Source organism: Herpailurus yagouaroundi, unplaced genomic scaffold (assembly GCF_014898765.1).
Source record: "Herpailurus yagouaroundi ecotype Mexico unplaced genomic scaffold, PumYag 295, whole genome shotgun sequence".
NCBI lineage: Eukaryota > Metazoa > Chordata > Mammalia > Carnivora > Felidae > Herpailurus > Herpailurus yagouaroundi.
The window spans coordinates 1,595,693-1,614,897 of NW_024412512.1; the positions used below are offsets into that span (position 1 = coordinate 1,595,693).

General features: G+C 59.1%; 2 protein-coding genes across 3 annotated transcripts in view; both read left to right on the top strand.

The window, feature by feature from the left end:
- Positions 1-11,062, top strand: part of THOP1 (thimet oligopeptidase 1) — a 21,252-nt gene extending 10,190 nt beyond the window's left edge. Inside the window, exons 6-13 of one of the 2 annotated variants that reach the window (XM_040461565.1) lie at positions 2,809-2,969; positions 4,388-4,523; positions 4,973-5,339; positions 5,695-5,896; positions 8,415-8,601; positions 8,760-8,888; positions 9,959-10,095; positions 10,577-11,062. In XM_040461565.1, the coding sequence (XP_040317499.1) occupies positions 2,809-2,969; positions 4,388-4,523; positions 4,973-5,339; positions 5,695-5,896; positions 8,415-8,601; positions 8,760-8,888; positions 9,959-10,095; positions 10,577-10,735 (1,478 nt within the window). In that variant the 3' untranslated portion in view covers positions 10,736-11,062. The remainder of the gene's footprint in view (positions 1-2,808; positions 2,970-4,387; positions 4,524-4,972; positions 5,340-5,694; positions 5,897-8,414; positions 8,602-8,759; positions 8,889-9,958; positions 10,096-10,576) is intronic. The other variant, XM_040461566.1, reaches the window with a different exon arrangement.
- A 599-nt stretch (positions 11,063-11,661) lies between these two features.
- Positions 11,662-19,205, top strand: part of ZNF554 (zinc finger protein 554) — a 35,847-nt gene continuing 28,303 nt past the window's right edge. Inside the window, exons 1-5 of the mRNA XM_040461711.1 lie at positions 11,662-11,689; positions 11,886-12,076; positions 12,256-12,453; positions 12,575-12,657; positions 13,316-13,426. Coding sequence (XP_040317645.1) covers positions 11,662-11,689; positions 11,886-12,076; positions 12,256-12,453; positions 12,575-12,657; positions 13,316-13,426 — 611 coding nt within the window. The remainder of the gene's footprint in view (positions 11,690-11,885; positions 12,077-12,255; positions 12,454-12,574; positions 12,658-13,315; positions 13,427-19,205) is intronic.

Sequence of the window (19,205 nt, forward strand, 5' to 3'; positions counted from 1 at the left end):
AGCGGTGCTGACCTCCCACAGGCTTTCCACGTGGGGGGCGGGATTTGTGTCTCACCGCCCTGGGGAGGGGGTTTCTTCACTTGGAGCGCTCAGCACTTTGGAATCAACGTTTCTAGATCCTTCCTTGGGCCGCGGCAGGAGCGCTGGGTTAGGCCGAGGAGGTCTCAGCCGCAAGGCCCCTACCTGCTGCTCTTCTCACTGTAACCTTCCGAGAGGGGCTGGGCTGAGTCCTGGCTGATTGCTGCTCCCAAATCCGGCCGGACGTGGGCATTTTGAAGGGAAAGTTCAGTTTTTACTTTTTTCCCCTCTTTCCCCAAATGTCTAGTTTTGAAAAGTTTCACAGCTGGAGGAAAGTTGCAGGAACAACACAGTGGGAAGCCCTGTGTACTCAGCCTGTGCCGGCCCCCAGCTGACGTCGCACGTTCTGTCCGTTTACGTGGACACTGCTTCACGCATCCTTTTCGCTGTCAGACCCCTGTCCGTGGCCTCGTGAGCCTTCCCCAGGACTGAGGCCATCCTTGGCCCCTCCGTGTACATCTTGCACTTGGGAGGTGGAGCCCTGAACAGCAGACCTCCTAGGAGACCCGTCTGGGCTTCCTTACTCTGCTGTCCCAAGGACGTGCCTTTTTTTTTTTTTTTTTTTTTTTAATGTTTATTATTTATTTATTTATTTATTTATTTATTTTAACATTTATTTATTTTTGAGACAGAGAGAGACTGAGAGAGCATGAACAGGGGAGGGGCAGAGAGAGAGGGAGACACAGAATCTGAAATGGCTCCAGGCTCTGAGCTGTCAGCACAGAGCCTGAAGCGGGGCTCAAACTCACGGACCGTGAGATCATGACCTGAGCCAAAGTCGGATGCTTAACCGACTGAGCCCCCCAGGCGCCCCTTAATGTTTATTTTTGAAGCAGCATGTGTGGTGGGGGGGGGAGGGGCAGAGAGAGAGGGAGACACAGAATCCCAAGCAGGCCCCAGGCTGTGAGCTGTCGGCACAGAGCCTGATGCGGGGCTTAAACTCATGAACAGTGAGACTGTGCCTGAAGCCAAAGTCAGATGCTTAACGTATGGAGCCCCCAGGTGCCCCTGAGGACACTCTTTGTGTTTGCTTCCCAGTCAGAGTCATGTCGGGGAGCATCCTGTCTTTACCGGCTCCTTTCTTGTTGAGCCACTCCTCAGCCATTCACGAAAGTGTTTTCTTCCCACCTTTCCTGCCGTGGACGCTTCTGAAGAGCCCAGGCGGGCGGGTTTGCTGCCGCCTGGGAGAGCCCTGCCAGGGGCTCGGGGACCGGGTTTCCGACCCGTCCCCTGTGAGGCGGTGAGGCGCTGTGGCAGTGGTCCTGTAGCGGCCGTCTCGGGGATGGGGGGCCGGGGCTCGGCCTGGCCGCCAGAGGCCCCCGAGGGCAGCTTTCTCTTAGGGGTGCCACGGACTCGAGTCTCCTGAACAGGGGCTGGCAGGTCCCTCGGCGCCGTCCTCTGTCGCCCTTCGTTCTGGTTTCCTTCCTGGGGCCTCGGGCGGCAGGTCCCTCCACGTGGACCCCACGTTTAAGGACAGATGCCCGCCATGTTTCCCGGGCAGGGGAGGGTCCTGGGTCTCTGGAATTGGGCAGACGAATCTGCTCGCCCACGCCGCCCGCTGGGCCGGCCTCCCGTATAGGCGGCCGGGGACCCCCGCGGAGCTCTGGTGGCCGTGGGACGGGGCGGGGCAGTGACCAAGGCCAGGAGTCTGGTGGTGCTTGTTTTCTTCCGGTTGCCAGAGAGGGAGTCGGTGTTCAGTTACAGCAACACCGCCTCTCTCTCTCTATCCCCCTCCCCGAGTCCCAGCTGCTCTCCCAGCTCGCAGGCCCCCGAGAGGCGCCTTGGGGCTGCTGCTGCTCACGCCGCACCGTGAGGGGAAGCTCCTGTGGACAGGCTTCCGACCCCATCGTTCCTTGTGTTTGTCCCTCACAAGGCAGCTTTCCCTCCCCCACTTGCTAGATTCATCAGCAGTCGTCAGTGTGGACGGGGCCCGTCATTCAGTGGGTTGGGGTCTGCTGCTGTCTCTACTAACTCGATGCTCAAGATGGTCTCAGTGCAACCGCGAGAGCTCCTCCAGGTGGAGGTGTCCCTGTGTTTTCTCGAGCAGCTTCTTTGGGACTCGTGCCCCAGGCCGTTTTGTCCTTGCCCTGCCTGATGTCTAGAAACAGCTGTGGGTGCCGGTGTGCTCACTGCTCCCAGGCCCTGTGGCAGAGTAGAAATGGGCGTCTGCACGCCTGTGTTTACACGCCGAGCCTGGAAGCTGTGACCTCCCAAGCTGTGCCCTGCCCGGCCCCGTCCACCCTGCTCCAGAGCGTCCCTTCCCACCTGTACTGAGGTGAGGGCCCCAGCCTGGCCTTCAAGGAGGTGTGGGCAGGTCAGAGCCAGGGGTGTGAGGCCTTGGCCCCCGGAGATGTTCAGTGTGAGCTGCAGGGGTCTGGGGTGGGGAGCTGGGGGGGGGGGGGGGGGGCTGTTGCAGAAGTGCGGCCACCGGGATGGCGAGGGCCCCAGGGGTCATCTGTCCTCCGCAGGTGCTGCTGTCCAGGGAAGGGTGAGGGAAGAGACTGCAGCCCCCAGAAGCCCTCTGTCCAGGGTTGAGCTGAGTGGCGCTGCTCCTCCCTAGGAGCCTGGTGGGAAGGGCCGTAGCGCCACATCTTCCAGGAGGGGCTGAGGGTGGGGAGGCCGGGCGTGACCCCTGCAGGGTGTGTCCCCTGTAGGCTCCCGTCCCCGCCTGTGGGAGGGAAGCCTGGCAGCTTGTCGGGGCCCTCGGCAGCCCTGGTCTTGTTCCTGCAGGAGGGCTCCCGGAGGACTTTTTGAACTCACTGGAAAAGGCTGGGGATGACAAGTTGAAAGTCACCCTCAAGTACCCACATTACTTTCCCCTCCTGAAGAAGTGCCATGTGCCGGAGACCAGAAGGAAGGTGGAGGAGGCCTTCAACTGTCGGTGCAAGCAGGTGCGGAGGCAGCGCCCGGGAGTCGCCAGGCCTATGCTCTGGGCCAGGCTTGGTGGTTGGCAGGCCGTCTGTGTCCACTGCTCCCAGGCCTTACGCTTGCTTGTCCCTGTGTCTGGTGGTGCTCCCCAGACTCGAGCTCCCTTGTTCTGTTTTGTGTGGTGGCCTGGGCCCTCGAGCTGCAGCCCTGGGCGTCTTCACCGCTCAGACACCTGTTCCCACGTGGACACTTGTGTTTGTTGTCCCCGCCCCAGCGTGGCCTCGGCCTCATTCCTCCTGCTCAGTGTCTGCAGCAGGTGATGGAGGGGCCCTTCGGCCTCCGTGAGGACACCACGGCGCTTGCGTGGCTGGGGGACGGGAGCCACCGGCTGGAGGCTGAGCCCCTTACAGGGTGACAGGGAAGTGTGTGCTCAGGTCCCGTGTTTCCCGCTTCCCGGACTGAAGACCGACCACGCTGGCCTTAAGGAAATGATGTTTTCGGGTCGCCTCCCTCAGATCGAGATGTGGCCCTAGAGAAGCCCGCTCACACGGGCGGGGGCTGCAGGAACGGGGGTGGTGGCTCGTGGAGGAGCCGGGGATTCTGCTTCTGGTGGGGACGTGCCACTTCTGGGGTGTCAGCAGCAACTTTATACTGTTGAGAGCAGAGCCCTCAGGTCTGTGATCAGGACTGGTGGGGTCGACATCACCTCGTCCTCGTGGCCCGTCCCACCCCCAGCCTCGACCCCTGAGCCCCCTGGTCAGGAAGGTTTCCACTCAACTTCCTGCTTGTGGACCCGATTGGTGGGAGCATTCTGTTTTTTGTTTTTGTTTTTGTTTTTAATATTTGGCGGAGGGGCAGAGAGAGGGAGGCAGAGAATCCCAAGCAGGCTCCGCGCCATCAGTGCAGAGCCCAACGTGAGGCTTGAACTCATGAACTGTGAGATCATGACCTGAGCCCAAGTCCCGGGTCGGACGCTCGCTCACCCAGCAGCCACCAGGCACCCCGTGAGCGCTGCGTTCTGCACAACCCTCTCTTTCCCTTGGAAACGAGTCCCATGCGTTTTCATTTTGTGTTGGTCCCGTGAGTTTGCTTGGCTGGGTCAGCCCCTCGGAGGTGCCTGGGGCCAGGCCTGGACCGGTGGGGAGCTCCCCGTGCACACCCCCCGAGGCTCTCCTGCAGTCCCGGCCCCATGTTGCTCTCCACTCACGGCCTCAGAACCCCTCACAGTTTACGCTCTTACTGGGTCCAGATGAGACTTGAGGGTTCATAGAGACTCAGGCGTTATGGCAGGGTCACGTGGCGGGCACCGAAATCTAGGCCAGGCAAAGGAGGAGGGAAACGAGCCAGCTGGGTCCCGGCGGTCCAGAACTGTGCTGGCCACGGGGCCCAAGTGGGAGTGGTGGGCCCGGCGCCCACAGAGCTGGTTGCTGGTCGGTTCTAGGAGAACTGTGCGATCCTCAGAGAGCTGGTGACCCTGCGGGCCCAGAAGTCCAGTCTGCTGGGGTTCAGCACGCACGCCGACTACGTCCTGGAGATGAACATGGCTAAGAGCAGCCAGGTGGTGGCCACGTTCCTAGGTAAGCCTTGCCTCCCCTCAGCCTCCTGCCATGGGTTCCAGGAGCGGCGTTTGGGTGGTTCTTGACTGCGACGTGCAAACGCCTCAGAGAGCCGTGTCCTGTCCAGCCCAGAGGGAATCCCGACACCTCCCTAACCCTGTTCAGCCTCGAGGGGCCCCAGCCCAGCAGCCAAGCATGGGGCTCTGGGGTGAGGCTGAGTCCGCCTGGCCCTGTGGCTTCCTGGCATGAGCTCTGGGCCAGCGTCCCCACTGTGGCCATCCTTTCCTGCTCGTGGACGGGGCAGAGCCCCCCTGGCTGCTGAGGGCGATGTATCACCCGTGTTTGAGTTGTGCTGGCGGCCCGGGCCTTCCTCCCGGGTGGGGCGCCGGGGCCATCGTGCCGCGGCCTGGGGCCTGTGGGGGCGGCCGCCGCAGGAGGTGTAGCCTTGCCTTCCCCTCTGTCCTCCCCAGACGAGTTGGCCCAGAAGCTGAAGCCCCTCGGGGAGCAGGAGCGGGCCGTGATCCTGGAGCTGAAGAAGGCCGAGTGCGAGAAGCGGGGCCTGGACTTCGACGGGCGCATCAATGCCTGGGACATGCGCTACTACATGAACCAGGTGGAGGAGACCCGCTACAGCGTGGACCAGAACCTGCTCAAGGAGTACTTCCCCATGCAGGTGGTCACCAAGGGACTGCTCAGCATCTACCAGGAGCTGCTAGGGCTGACCTTCAACCTGGAGGAGAACGCCACCGTGTGGCACGAAGATGTGAAGCTGTACTGCGTGAGGGACTCGGCCTCCGGGAAGGCCATCGGGAAGTTCTACCTGGACCTTTACCCGAGGTGCGTGTGAGCTGGGCGACCCTTCTCTGAGCCTCAGCGTTTCCATCTGTGAAATAGGTTGTGTCCGCCACAGCGCGGGGCCAGGTGAGGGGCCGGGAACGTTCACTGTCCAGGGAGGCGGGTGGGTGCCCGGGAGGTTCTGCCCGAGTCGGGGGGGGGGGGGGGGGGCCGGGGGGGGGGGCGGGACCCCCGCTCCTGAGAAGGAAGCTCGAGCCTCTCGATCTGTCCAGTCGTCCGGGTTGATTGGGGGCTGCAGAGTCAGAGAGTGGCGGAATCGGGGACCCTTATGGGCCTCTGGGCCAGCTGGGGGATGGAGTAGATCCCTGGCTGGGCCTGACACGGCCTCCTTCCCCAGGGAAGGGAAGTACGGGCACGCAGCCTGCTTTGGCTTGCAGCCGGGCTGCCTGCGGCGGGACGGGAGCCGCCAGATCGCCATCGCGGCCATGGTGGCCAACTTCACCAAGCCCACCCCGGATGCCCCCTCCCTGCTGCAGCACGACGAGGTGGAGACCTACTTCCATGAGTTTGGGCACGTGATGCACCAGCTCTGCTCTCAGGTGGGTGCAGGGGGCGCGGGGGTGGGCGGTGCTGCTGGTTAGCGGGTCCGGAGGCAGCCTCCTCCCTGGTGGAGTCTTCCCCTGATGTCCCCATGGCCACAGTAATGCCCTGTTGTGCCACTTTCCAGCATGGAGCCCTACAGACGGCCGGCTTCATGGGTAGCAGCAGGGGCTGGGGGTCTGACATCAGCTGTCCAAGGGCCGGTTCCTCGTGAGGCCACTCTCCTCGGGGTGCAGACGGCTGTGTTCTCCCCCCGTCTTCGTAGGGTCGTTTCTCTGTGCATGTCCGCGTCCTCATCTATTTCTCTTTTTTAAATATTTATTCACGTTGAAAGTTCGCATGTGTGTGCACAAGCAGGGGTGGGGCAGAGAGAGAGACAGAATCCCAAGCAGACTCCATGCTGTCAGTGCAGAGCCCGGCGTGGGGCTCAGTCCCACAACCATGAGGTCATGACCTCAGCCGAAATCAAGAGTTGGACACTCAACTGATTGATTGAACCACCCAGGTGCCTCCCTCATGTCTTATAAGGACAGCGGTCGTTGGATTAGGACCACCCCAGTGATGTCATTTTAAGTTGAATACCTCGGTGATTGTTCACCAAGGTGTATAGCTGCCAACCGGATGTTTTGGAACATTTCCGTCGTCCAGAAAGAGGCTTCACGTCCCTTAGTTGTCCCCACTCCTCCCCCGGCCCCCACGAGCCCCCTTCCCGTCCGTGGAAGAACCTGTTCTGGACGTTACACATACGTGGACTCACACCCTGTGTGGCTTCTTGTGTCTGGTTCCCTCCCTGAGCGTCGTGTGTTCAGAGATCCTTACGCCGGGCAGCGGGTGTGGGCGCCTCACTCCTCGCGGCCGAGGGACATGTGTGTGCGTGGGTAGAGCGCTGAGAAGTATCTTTTGAGCAGATGTTGACTGTCGTGTTTTTCTCTTTCACATTTTGCATCTTTTTGTCTTGTTGAAGAAATCATTTTCTAACCCAAGACGCTAAGTGTTTCTCCTAATTTTCTAGAAGTTTCAGTTTCAGCTCTTTGTGTTGGTCTGTCGTCCACTGTGAGTTAAGGTGTCGTATGTGGTGTGAGGTTGGGGGTCGGCCCTCACCTACAGCAGCCACGCAGGGCACAGCCAGTGTCTACACAGCACTAGCCCCGTGCACCCTGGTCTCCTTGTCAGCTCTGCTCACGTGCCCTCTTCCTGCCTCTGCGCTGTGCTCTTACTGGTTATTTCCCAAAACTAGAACTCTTCGTGGCTGCCTCATTTCCTTCAGGCCTTTTCGGACACACGTTACCACCATTCAGAGTTGTGTAAAGTTGCCGCCAACACGGAGTTCGCGGATACTGAGGCACCGCTCCTGGGGGAACGCACAGGTCCCTGCGAGCCTCTGGTCACGACCCACCGATATGTAACCTCGCGTCACGTGTTTCTGTTGAAAGACACCTTTCCTGCGTCGTTGCCGTAACACTGAACTCACGGCCGACGGTGCTATAGCTCGTGCCTGAAGGAAGGGCCTCTGACCCGTGTGCTATCTCAGCACATCACGGCCTTCTTGTGCTCAGGAACACCAGACAGTGCTTCGGCGTGACAATTGGGATCCGTTTCAGGCAGACCACCTACAAAAACAAAAATGCAAATAAAAAGGTGGGGGGGGCTCTTGGTAGTTGATGAAAAGGATACTGGTTTACAGTCAGAGCCGAAACCCAAAGGCAGAGCGTCAGAGGGTCACAGGGTGCCGCAGGTGTTGGTTTTGGGTTGAAAAGTGTAGCAAGTAGGGGTGCCTGGGTGGCTCGGTTTAGCATCCGACTTCAACTCAGGTCACGATCGTACAGTTCATGAGTTCAAGCCCTGCGTCGGGCGCTGGGCTGACAGCTCAGATCCTGGAGCCTCCTTTAGATTCTGTGTCTTCCTCTCTCTCTCTGCCCCTCCCCCCACTCGCATATGGTCTCTTCTCTCTCTCAAAAGCAAATATGAAAAAAAAAAAGCCTAGCAAGTAGGTGAGGTCGCAGAGGTGTCAGTGAGAAGGGCAGCGTGCGCCTCCCCCAGCCCCCCACCGTTGCCCTGCTTCACTCTGGGCCGGGCAAGGACTCGCCAAAGGTCGTGTGGCTCATTGGGCTGCCGGAGCCAGGTTCTAGCACTACTTGACCAGGCGCCGTGTTTTTCAGGAAAATTTCAGACAAAAGTGGAGACGACACCGGGTGCCTTGCCATGTTGCCTTCCAGATCCCTTCGTTTCCGGGCCAATGCCTTTTGCAGCGTAGGGCTTTTTGAGAGCAGTGGCTTTATAGGTGGAAGAAGGGAGCATAGGTGGCCTTCAAGGGTGGGCATGCTCCCTGCCTCCTCATGTACTGGGCTGACAGCCCCGCAGGAGCCTCAGGTTTTGGGGCCTCGCGCAGCTGTTGTCTGCTCGCCCTGGTGTGCTTGTTAGGGGGGCACTGCATGCACGTGTGCCCAGGCAAGGCCAGTGGGCAGGAGCGGATCGGGCAGGGTCCAGACCTTCCTGCAGCTCTGTCTGCCCGTGCAGGCGGAGTTCGCCATGTTCAGCGGGACGCACGTGGAGCGGGACTTCGTGGAGGCACCTTCACAGATGCTGGAGAACTGGGTGTGGGAGAAGGAGCCGCTGCTCAGGATGTCCCAGCACTACAGGACGGGCGACACCATCCCCCAGGAGCTGCTCGACAAGCTCATCAAGTCTCGGCAGGCCAACACAGGTGCCCGCGGGGGGAGCCGCTTTCCTGCCCAGGCCTCTGGGGGGAGAGGGAGTCCTTCACGCCTCACCCAGTGAGGGCAGGCGTGTGCCCTCATGGGTTTTCTCCACCGCCTGGTCAGGAGCACAGAACCAGCCTCCCCATCTCCTTCCACCCGCCAGGTCTCTTCAACTTGCGCCAGATCGTCCTGGCTAAGGTGGACCAGGCCCTGCACACCCAGACGTCTGCAGACCCAGCTGAGGAATATGCCCGCCTCTGCCAGGAGATCCTTGGGGTCCCAGCCACACCAGGTAGCTGCTCGCGAGCTGGGCCCGCCTTGGGGGTTGGGGCTCAGCCATTCCCCGAGTTGGAAGGATCTAGTGATTTTTTTTTTTTTTTTTTTTTATGTTTTTATTCCTTTTTGAGAGAGACAGTGTAAGCGGGGGAGGGCCAGAGAGAGAGGGAGACACAGAATCCAAAGCCGTCTCCAGGCTCTGAGCTGTCAGCACAGAGCCCGAAGTGGGGCTTGAACTCACAGACTGTGAGATCATGACCTGAGCTGAAGTCAGACGCTTAACCGACTGAGCCACCCAGGCGCCCCGGTAGGATCTAGTGACGTTTGAAGGGAGTCAGGCCAATTTACTGAGCTGGGCTGAGGCCCAGGAGGAAGCACACGGCTTCAGGCCGGCCGCGGGTGCATGTGGGCAGCTCTGCCCTTTCTTGCTGTCCCTCCTAGTGCTCAGGCCGCGTGCTGCTCCATCGCCACTGGCACCTGTGCCCTCCGACATGTCGCTTTGGAATAAGCCTGGAAAGGTGCGGGAAGGACCAGGGATTTCACGCCCTGGAGATAGTAGATAAAGTATTAACGCGTATGCTCGTCCGTCAGTAGCACAAATGCTCGGATTAATATGATCGAAGATAATCGGCATTTTGCTGTAGGGTGTGTGGCGTTGGTTTATTCCATAGCGTGTAGAAAGTTCCTTCAAAAAGCTTTTTTATTTTTATTTTAGAGAGAGAGGAACAGAACGCATGTGCGCAGGGGAGGTGCAGAAAGAGAGAGAAAGAGCGAGTCCTGAGCAGGCTGCATGCTCAGCACGGAGCCCAACGTAGGGCTCGATCCCATGACCCTGGGATCGTGACTTGAGCCGAAATCAAGAGTCGGACGCTCATCCGACTGAGCCACCCAGCGTCCCTCCTTTTGCATAAACTGTTGAGCGTCAGCAGATAGTGGGCAAAGATGTATTTCCCCGGGCCAAGTTGTCCAGCTCCTGCTTTTTAGAAGTGTCGGGCCGGTTCTCCTTGCGGGTGTGTGGGGGTCGTCTCTCATGGGGCCCGGGGGATGCCTGGGGCCTCAGTGAAAGCCGCACCGCATCTGTCCCAGGGACCAACATGCCTGCGACCTTCGGCCACCTGGCAGGTGGCTATGACGCCCAGTACTACGGCTACCTGTGGAGCGAGGTGTACTCCATGGACATGTTCCACACGCGCTTCAAGCAGGAGGGCGTCCTGAACGGCAAGGTGAGGGAAGGCCGGCCGCTCACTGGGGCGGGGGGCGGGGGCACACCTGCCCGTGGAGGGAGCAGGTGACCTTTCAGCTCCGCTCCCCGCTGCCCAGGACCAGGCTGGGAGAGCCGAGGCACCTGCTGGTCTTTGCCAGGTGCTCGGCCCTGAGGGGCCGCCACCCTAGACCCTCCCGGGGCCGGGTGCTCAGCCGGCTTTCCAGACCTGTGTTTAGCCACCATGGCGGCTTGACCACCCGTGTTGTAGGGCTTGGCCTGGGCCTCACTCCCTGTGCAGATGAAGGGCCCCGAGGAGTTTCTGAGGACGGGCTTCCTGCACACGTGTGCTCGCGCACAGTCACACACACGTGCCCACAAATGCACGTGCGCTCGTGCCCACGCGTTCTCTCTGGTGCTGATTCAGGCTCCCGCAAGCCCGCTTGTGGCTGGGAGAGGGGAGGGGAGGGGATGTGCGAGGGCTGATCTGGGTCTACTCCCAGCAGGTCGGCATGGACTACAGGAGCTGCATCCTGAGACCTGGCGGCTCCCAGGACGCCAGCGTCATGCTGAAGCTCTTCCTGGGCCGAGACCCCAAGCAGGACGCCTTCCTCCTGAGCAAAGGGCTGCAGGTGGACAGCAGCGAGCCGCCGGCCTGCTGACACGCCGGGGCTCCGAGGGCCCCAGGCCGCGGGCTCAGCCCCGCCCCAGCTCCCGCCGCCCGGGAAATGGGGTGCTTGCTGCTCAGGGTGGGGGCGGGGGTGGGGCGAGGAGAGGCGCCGTTCGCCCTCCCTGTTCGTTCCCCGCATCCGGTCTCCACAGGCCGCCCTCGGTGGCCGGCCCGGGCTGGCGAGGTCTTCTCAAGGTGCCTAGAGAACTCTGAGCAGTCGAGCCCGCCACTTTGTTGCACTAACCCATCCCTTCCCGGGAAGTTTTCTGAGTGAAAAATGGTTCTTTGAAATGCAGCCATTAAAAAGAAAAAAAAAAAAGAGAGAGAAGAGCGAGACTGTCGGCCTGGTCCCTGACTCTGTCCCTCCTGCCACAGAAGAGCAGGCTGTCACAGGTGGATGGAGCACTTACGGCGCTCCGTAAGCCCTAGATGTGGTTGTGATCAGCCCCCGGGCCGGGGACAGCTGCTCTGCGTGAAGTGTTCTGGATGGTGATGGGTGTGGGTCTCTGGGAGCTGGTCGAGCTGTCACAGAGCGTGCGGGGACAGGCCTGCGGAGGAGACCCGCGGCACGGGTGTGGCCATACTGCTCTCCAGCCCACGTAGGACCAGGCTCAGCCCTTCCTCGAAGCCGCGAGGCCAAGACCGCCCGCCCGCCTGTGCCCATGCAGGGGGGTGGCTGGAGCATGCAGCGAGCCGCGGCCCACCCTCCGGCCCCTGAGCCAGCCTACTGGGCAGAGCTCCTGTCCCCACCCCTTGGACACACTCAGGGATTTGTGATGTGACAGTTTCTGATTAGCGGGCACAGTTGCTGGAAGCCAGGCTGTGACCTTCTGGTCCGTGTGACCTTGAGTAAGGCATATGTGTGGCCCTCTTGGCCCAGCCCCGTCTGGCTGGTGGCAACGCAGCCAAGTCTCGGTAATGGCCGGGGGCCTTCCTGGGGCCTCTGGTAATTGTTCAGAACGCCTTAGGTCATGCTTTCTGGTGGCAGTGGGAATTCGGAAGGGGTTCCTGAGCAGGACGGGTACGTATCCCGCCTTCACTTGGTCTGGGCCATCCCGTGTTTGCTTCCCTGGTCTCTGAGCTCTGTGGGAGCCCTGCCGCCTGCTCCTGAGTGGTCCCCACCAGTCCTTTGCCCCTTGCAGAGGGAACGGTCAGGGGAGTGGGGAACCAGGCGGCTGTGTCTGTGGGGCCCCCTTGCCCGCCCATCCTCAGCAGGCCCGGGCTGGGCGGCTGTGGCCTGGACTGTGGCATCCGCCCTTATGCACACCCGGCTCGCTTCCTGCTCCCACCTCTGTGCGGGGACGAGGGCCCGAAGCTCGTGTGCCCCTGGCGTGTGAGGGCTCTGCTAGGAGGGAGGGGGTGAGACCCATGTGAGGCTGCTGCTGCTTACTCTTAAACCATCTGGGGCCCAAGGAGGCGCAAAGACACCAACACAGATGAGCAGGGCTTGCTTCAGGGGCCTCTGGCCAGTGGTAGTCACGTTTGGGGGCTGGGGCTCTCTTTCCTGCACAGAGACCCCAGATGGCCGCTACCTGGTCCCTGTGCAAAGTCCAGGTGGGGTGCCGGCACCCCAGCGGCGTGCTGGGCAGTCAGGGGCCAGGGAGGGAGGATGCCCAGGCCTCGGGGGTCCCCGGGTGGGCAGATGAAGGGTTGGCACACGGGGCCCACTCGGTGCTGCCTGCCGCCCGCTGGCTGAGGGCCGCTGGCTTTGTGCGCCCGCACCTGCTCTCGAGGTCCGTTCGGGACGCTGGGGAGAGAGAGCCGTTGGATCCTTCTGGTTGGTGGGCTGGAGCAGCCATCTTGACTCGCCCTCCCCTGGGGGCTATTGCAGGTGGGGCGTCTCAGGACCGGGGTCGGGGTCCACACCTTCCTGGGCATCCCCATCCAGCAGCACCAGCCGGAGCCAGCAGCCCGGTGAGAGATGGCCCGGCGCGGCCTCGCTGGTGAGCACGGCTTGCTTGTCTGGGAACCCACAGGTGGATCCCGGGCTGGATCTCGGGGCTGCACTGTTGCATGAGTGGGGCCCCAGGTGCACTTGGGGCACAGGCTGGGCCAGGTGGGAGCCCGTGTGACCTGGGAAAGCAAGCTGACCTTGGCTGCTCACACACCCCGAACTTCCCGTGAGCTTTCCTGCCGGCCCCGCAGCATGTGAGACGGGGTGGGGCTCTGCTTAATCCCAGAGGGGCCCACGGGCGCCAGGTCAGGGTAAGGCACTGCCCAGCCCTCGGGCCAGAGTGCAGTTCACCGTGACAAATAGCATCACTGGGCCGGTGCTGGTGCCCTCGTGACTTCTGTTGAAACCGGGAGGAGAAATTCTGTGTCCCCCGCCCCAGACTTGAGACTGGGGTCACAGGCTGTGGGCCGCATGGAGCCGCTGGACGAGTGAGGCCGGGAGGCCCCGGGGGAGACCACAGCCTGCCCCACACGATGCCTGGGTGCCCGCTCCAGCTTCGCGCTGAGCCAGTGAGTTCCCTTTCCTGCTTCAGCCAGTTTGAGCAGCCCTCTGTCACCCGTAACCCAGAGTTCTGCCCTTGACCCCGTCCCCGCCGACCCTGCCCTTCCCCCGCCCCAGGTATGTGGCCGCTGAAGCAGGGCTGGCCAGAACAGACCGGCCTCTCAGCCTCCGAGGGCTGTCCAGGGGCCCCCCTCTGACTGGGGGTGTTGAGGTGATCCGGGCGGGCGGGTGCCAGGCGGGTGGCTATTTTGAGGGGCGTCCATGCGTTGTGTTCCCTTCTGTGGGTGCGTCCGCGTGTTCATCTGGTTTGCTCTGGGGTTGGCCCCAGCTTGGGGCTGTTCATAAAACTGCCGAGGACATTTGTGTGCCGCCTTCACGTGGACGTCCGGTCGCGGGTTTACTTTGCTCTTTCTTGCCTCCTGACGAGCAAGCGGCTCTCGACACGTGTGTCTGCCATCCGAGCTCCCCGGTGAGGCGTCCGGGTCTCTTACCTGTCTCTATCTACTGGTGGTTAAGTAGTTGGGACCAGAAATAGTCGCATGTTTGAAAGATGGTTATTGATAAGAGCGTCGAAAACATTACGCACCTGGGAAAAAAGCCGGACAAAGACATACGGCTGCTCTACAAAGAACCGGCGAGGGAGGGACACGTAGCGCGTTCACGGAGCGGAGAGGCTGGGAAGGCGCCGCTTCTCCCCCCGGCGGATCGACAGACGCGATGCATTCCCAGCTAAAATTCCAGCAGCCTTTTTTTTTTTTTTTCGGTAGAAACTGACTTGATGATTCTAAAATTTATATAACAATGCAAAGAAGCTAGGACAGCCGAGGCAGCCTTGAGCAGAAATTTGGGGGACAAGCAGTTAGTCGCCAAGACTTAGAAAGCTGCAGTCATGAAGCAAGGGTGGCTTGGGCAGAGGGATGGACAAATTCACTGGTGGGGCAAAAGACACAGAAGTCCGGAAACAGACCCACGCACAGGAGACACCTGCATCCGCTCCCAAGATGTCACTACACGTCGCTGGGGGAAGGACTCCCCCTTTCAGCCAGTGGACCTGCAGGTAGAAAACCCCGAACCTTGATCCCCCCGCTTATGCCCCGCACAAAAACAGAGCTAAATGGATCGTAAAGCTGGATGCCGAAGGGCAGCAAATATTTCAGATCTCTTCTCCCATGTACGGCCTTACGTGGTGCTGCACAGCTTCAACCCATCGGAGTGGTGGGTATTTGCAGAATTAATGAACCCAGCAGGCGGGCTGCAGTATGGGCTGTGTCCACAGGGTGGCAGGGCCGTGCCCCATGCAGCCATTCAAGGCTCACACCTCAGAGAACGCTCTAGAGGGTCCCTGGATGGAAGTCCTTCTAAGGTGGAGGACAGGTGTCTCGATCTCCTAGACAAGTCCCCCCAAAAAACCCAATAGCATTTAAATCTAGTAGTCAAACAAACAGAACAGGCGAAGTTAATATTTTACTTAATGCAACGTATCCAAAATACCATTTCAATGTGTTATCGATAGAAAACGCCGTCAGAGAAACATTTCTGGGGGGAACAGAACCTTCAGAATCCAGCATCTTGTTTCATAACACGGCTCGTCTCAGCACGGACTGGCCAGGTTTCAAGGCTCAGTAGCCACCCAGGGCTGATGCCTCTTGATGGTACGGTGCGTGACCTGGGCAGAAGACACCAGACGGGACCCTGCATGGGAAGGCTGTCACTCCCGTTGACGCCCTCTGTGCCCTGCTCCTCCTGTAACGTGTGTTTCCTGATCACGCCTGTGCCTCCAACCCGGTGTCAGAGAGGACCTTCCACACTTGGCCCGTGTTGTGGGCCTCCCACGTGTGACCTCAGCAAGCCACCGAGGTGGAAGACGGACATGATGAGCTTGCCTCGCAGATGAGGCTGACGAGTGCTTGATACAGCTGACCCTGGGACTAGGACTTCTTCCCTATTTTCTGTGAAAACAGAACTTCCTCTTTACAAGGCTAGTTTGAATTGCATATTCTGTTACTTGTAGCTGCAAACTAAAATCAAACAATACTGAATATTTTATTGATGACCTAAAGGAATTGGCCTGGAATGATGCATCCAGAGACGCTTAGAAGAAATCAGCGTCCTGGGGTGCCCGGGTGGCTCCGTTGGTTAAGCGTCTGACTCTTAATTTCAGCTCAGGTCATGATCCCAGGGTCGTGGGATCGAGCCCTGTGTTGGGCTCCAACCTGAGTGTGGAGTCTGCTTGAGATTCTCTCTCTCTCTCTCTCTCTCTCTCTCTGTTTCTCTCTCTCCATGTCTCTCTTTCCCCACCCCCCGCCTCTCTGTCCCCACTCCCTGCCTCTCTCCCCCATTTGCATGCTCGCTCTCTCTCTCAAAAGTGAAAAGAAACCAGGCCCCCCCCTTTTTAATTAATGTTTATTCTTGAGAGAGAGAAAGAGAGCGCGCATAAGGGGGGGGGGGGCAGAGTGAGAGAGAGAGACAGAATCCGAAGCAGGCTCCAGGCTCTAAGCTGTCAGCACAGCGCCCGATGCGGGGCTCGAACCCAAAAGCTGTGAGATCATGACCTGACCCAAAGTTGAATGCTTAAACCAACTGAGCCACCCAGGCGCCCCGAATAAACACTCTTGATATTGATTACAACATTTTAGAACTCTAAGACCAGTTTTCTTCAGTGGGCCCAACCAGATAGGGCCCAAGGATTGTGCTGTTGAACACCTGCGTCACTCCCATCCATACAGATTTAGGATCCCTCCTTTTGAGCGTCAGTTACCAGTAGATTGTGGGGAAGGTGTCCCAGGGTTATGGGTGGTAGTGTCCAGTGGAGATTAAGGAAGAAAACTCTTTTAACAGCCCCAGGAGATTCTGTTGTTTGGCCACAAAGTAGGTCATTCAGATTGCCAACATGTAAAGTCTTGCAGTAAATCTTGTTGAAAGTGACAGAAATGTATGTGTGAACCCCCTTGCAAACGATGAGAGCTTATGCAAATGATGTGTCTCCGTCTTGCTGGTACTGACTGGGAAAGCCAGACCGGGGAAGATCAGGGTCCCTCTGCTTGAGAGTTCCAGTCCCTGGGGTGGCGGTCTAGAGTCCCCAGGACTAGAGAGGTTTCCTGCGCAGGGGAGGCAGGGACGTGGCACACCCAAAGGGTATTCTATGCAAGCATGTGGGGCAAGACCAGGAATAGTTTCTGTCGCAATGTGTTTTAGAACCGGAGGCTGGTGACGGTCTCTGCTGTCCATCAACCCCTGTGAAGGAGAGCAGAGTCTGGAACCTTCCAGAAAAACCACCTGGCCTGGTGAAGGCAGTTAGCTCATATCAGCCGCATGGAGCTCTGAGACCTCTCCATCAGCCGCGGCTGGGGTCTGTGTGTCTGGGTGGTCTACCCTGGAGCTTATGTTGTGACCTAATTGCTAGGGAACTTGAATGCCAAATGCAATAAATACCCAGGCCTGGTGGGGCAGCAGTGGGTGGTGGCAGAAAAGATTTGCGCGAAGACCTTGAAGCCTGGGATGGTGCGCATCCCACGTGAACAGCAGGGAGACCGGAGTTGGGTGGTCCTGAGAAACACACGGACGAATGGGCACTGGTCTCAGCTTCCCTCATCCAGTCAAAGTGGAGCAGGATAAGGTCCCCAAATCCGGAGTGTCTGGGGTCAGACGTGGAAGGCGGCCAGTTGAGTGGCCGTAGAGCCTACATACAGCAGGGCAGAGCCACCGTGTCATTGTGAGTGGGCAGGCCCTGGAATGCTTGGGCCCAGGAGAAGAGCCTGTGCTTTGGAAAGCATTGCGGCTTGGGTGGCACCAGGGAAAACCTCCGTGGTCCCTGGGAGTCTGGGGTGGGGAGAGGACTACGTCTTGTACCTGGCCATGAGCATGTCTGCAAGAACAGACTCTTCGTGTCCTGGAGTAGGTCGAGGGAATAGTCAACCTTGATCGTTATCTAGAGGATCCCCTTGGATCCTGGCTGGGCTAAGAGGCGGGATTGGGCTCCCTCGAAGGCTGGAGAAGCATCACCTCTCCCCTCGTGATGTCCCGCCCTGTACCCCATTCTCTCATCCCAGTGAAGGGCCCCTCGAGGAGCTGATGGGAATAACGATAGGAATGACAAGGGGGGCACGGGGGGCGAAGGCCGTGGACCTCCATCCTTGGTCCACCCCAGGGGCCATGGCGTGATGCTTCCACTCTTCCTCTAAGTGAAGCTGACTTAGGGTTGATGGGGACCAGCGACATCCACTCTTTGGTTAAAACGCCACAAATACCTCAGGAAGCATTGAGACGATAAGATTTCAGTGCTGACACTTTCAAGATGAAGACATTCGAGGGTTCAGGGACACAGGGTGTAAAAGGCAGGAGGAGTGACGATTGCGTTAGGAGGACAAACGTCGCCTTGGCTAACGACGTGCATCCATCCCAGCAAGACCACAACCGAGCCAGCGGACAAAGAGCGTTCTGAGCTTGAGTCCGCTCTGACTTGAGGGGTTTTAAGTAGGGAATGCCCCCCACCCTGTCCTTTCTGCCGCAGGTGTCTGGGACGCTGGCTTTCCAGGTCTTTGGTGAAACACCTTTATCCTGTTGCTTGAGTTGGCTGTTGATGCATAACCTTATCCCCCAGCTGAAACAACAGTAAATACTATCTTACGCTTTCTTTGGGTCAGGAACTTAGAAGCCACTCAGCTGGGGCTTCTGGCTTGGGGTCTCTCATGAGGTTAACATCATCCGAACACCGTCCCGGGGCTGCAGGATCTGAGGGTGGGGAGCTTTGAGGGGTGGCGAGCGTCCGCACGATATGGTGGCTGCCTTTTCCCAGTTGAGTCACCCAACAGTGAGCAAGGCAGAGCCTCTGTGTCTCGTGACCTGGCCTCGGAAGTCACACTCTGTCACGTTCCCAACGCCCTGCCGGTTACCAGTCTCCAGGAGGTGCAGGTGGGAGCCACACGGGGCATGAATAACAGCTGCGGGTCACCGGAGGCCTGTCTCCCCGACGTTCTCCATGGTCACAACACATTCTCTTTGTTCTTTCTAAAAGGAAAACATACAAAAGAAGACAGGGTAACAGTTTGCAGTGGTCATTTGGTTCCTAGGCTGGAGAGGTGATTGGAAACACGGATAGAAAATGAGAACAGGGGCTCCTGGGGGGCTCGGTCGGTTGAGCGTCCGACTTCGGCTCGGGTCATGATCTCACGGTCTGTGGGTTCGAGCCCCACGTCAGGCTCTGTGCTGACAGCTCGGAGCCTGGAGCCTGCTTCGGATTCTGTGACTCCCCTCTCTGCCCATCCGCTGTTCACGCTCTGTCTCCCTCTCTCTCGAAAATAAACATTAAAAAATTTTTTTTTATTTTATTTTTTTAGTGTTTATTTTAGAGAGAAAGAGTGAGACAGAGTGTGGAGAGGGCCAGAGAGAGGGAGACACAGAGTTGGAAGCAGGCTCCAGGCTCTGGGCCGTCAGCCCAGAGCCTGACGCGGGGCTCGAAGCCACGAACCGCGAGATCGTGACCTGAGCTGAAGTCGAACGCTCAACCGACTGAGCCACCCAGGCGCCCCAGGCAGGCAGTCACTTTTTAATTGGGTAAGTACATTTCATTTTTTGCTCAACAAAACTTTTTTTCCAAAGTTTATTTTGAGAGAGAGAGAGCGAGAGCGAGCATGCGTGTGTGCTAGGGGCAGAGAGACCAGGAGAGAGGAAGAGAGAATCTCAAGCAAGCCCTGTACTGTCAGCACGGAGCCTGACGCAGGGCTTGAACCCATGAACTGTGAGATCACAACCTGAGCCGAAATCAAGAGTCGGCTGCTTAACAGACTGAGCCCCCCAGGGACCCTGCTCGATAAGACTTTGTGAAAAAGTATGATTTGTTGGTTCAGTGTTAGCCTTTTATCTGGCAGGCTTATTGTCCCCCAAACCTTATTCCATACCCCTCTTGGGGTGTTCTGGCCAGGCCGCAGGGAGGATAACGTAGACCCTGGGGGCAAAGACGCAACCTTGAAGCCCCTCGCCGGAGGCGGGATGGAGACGATCTCCCCGG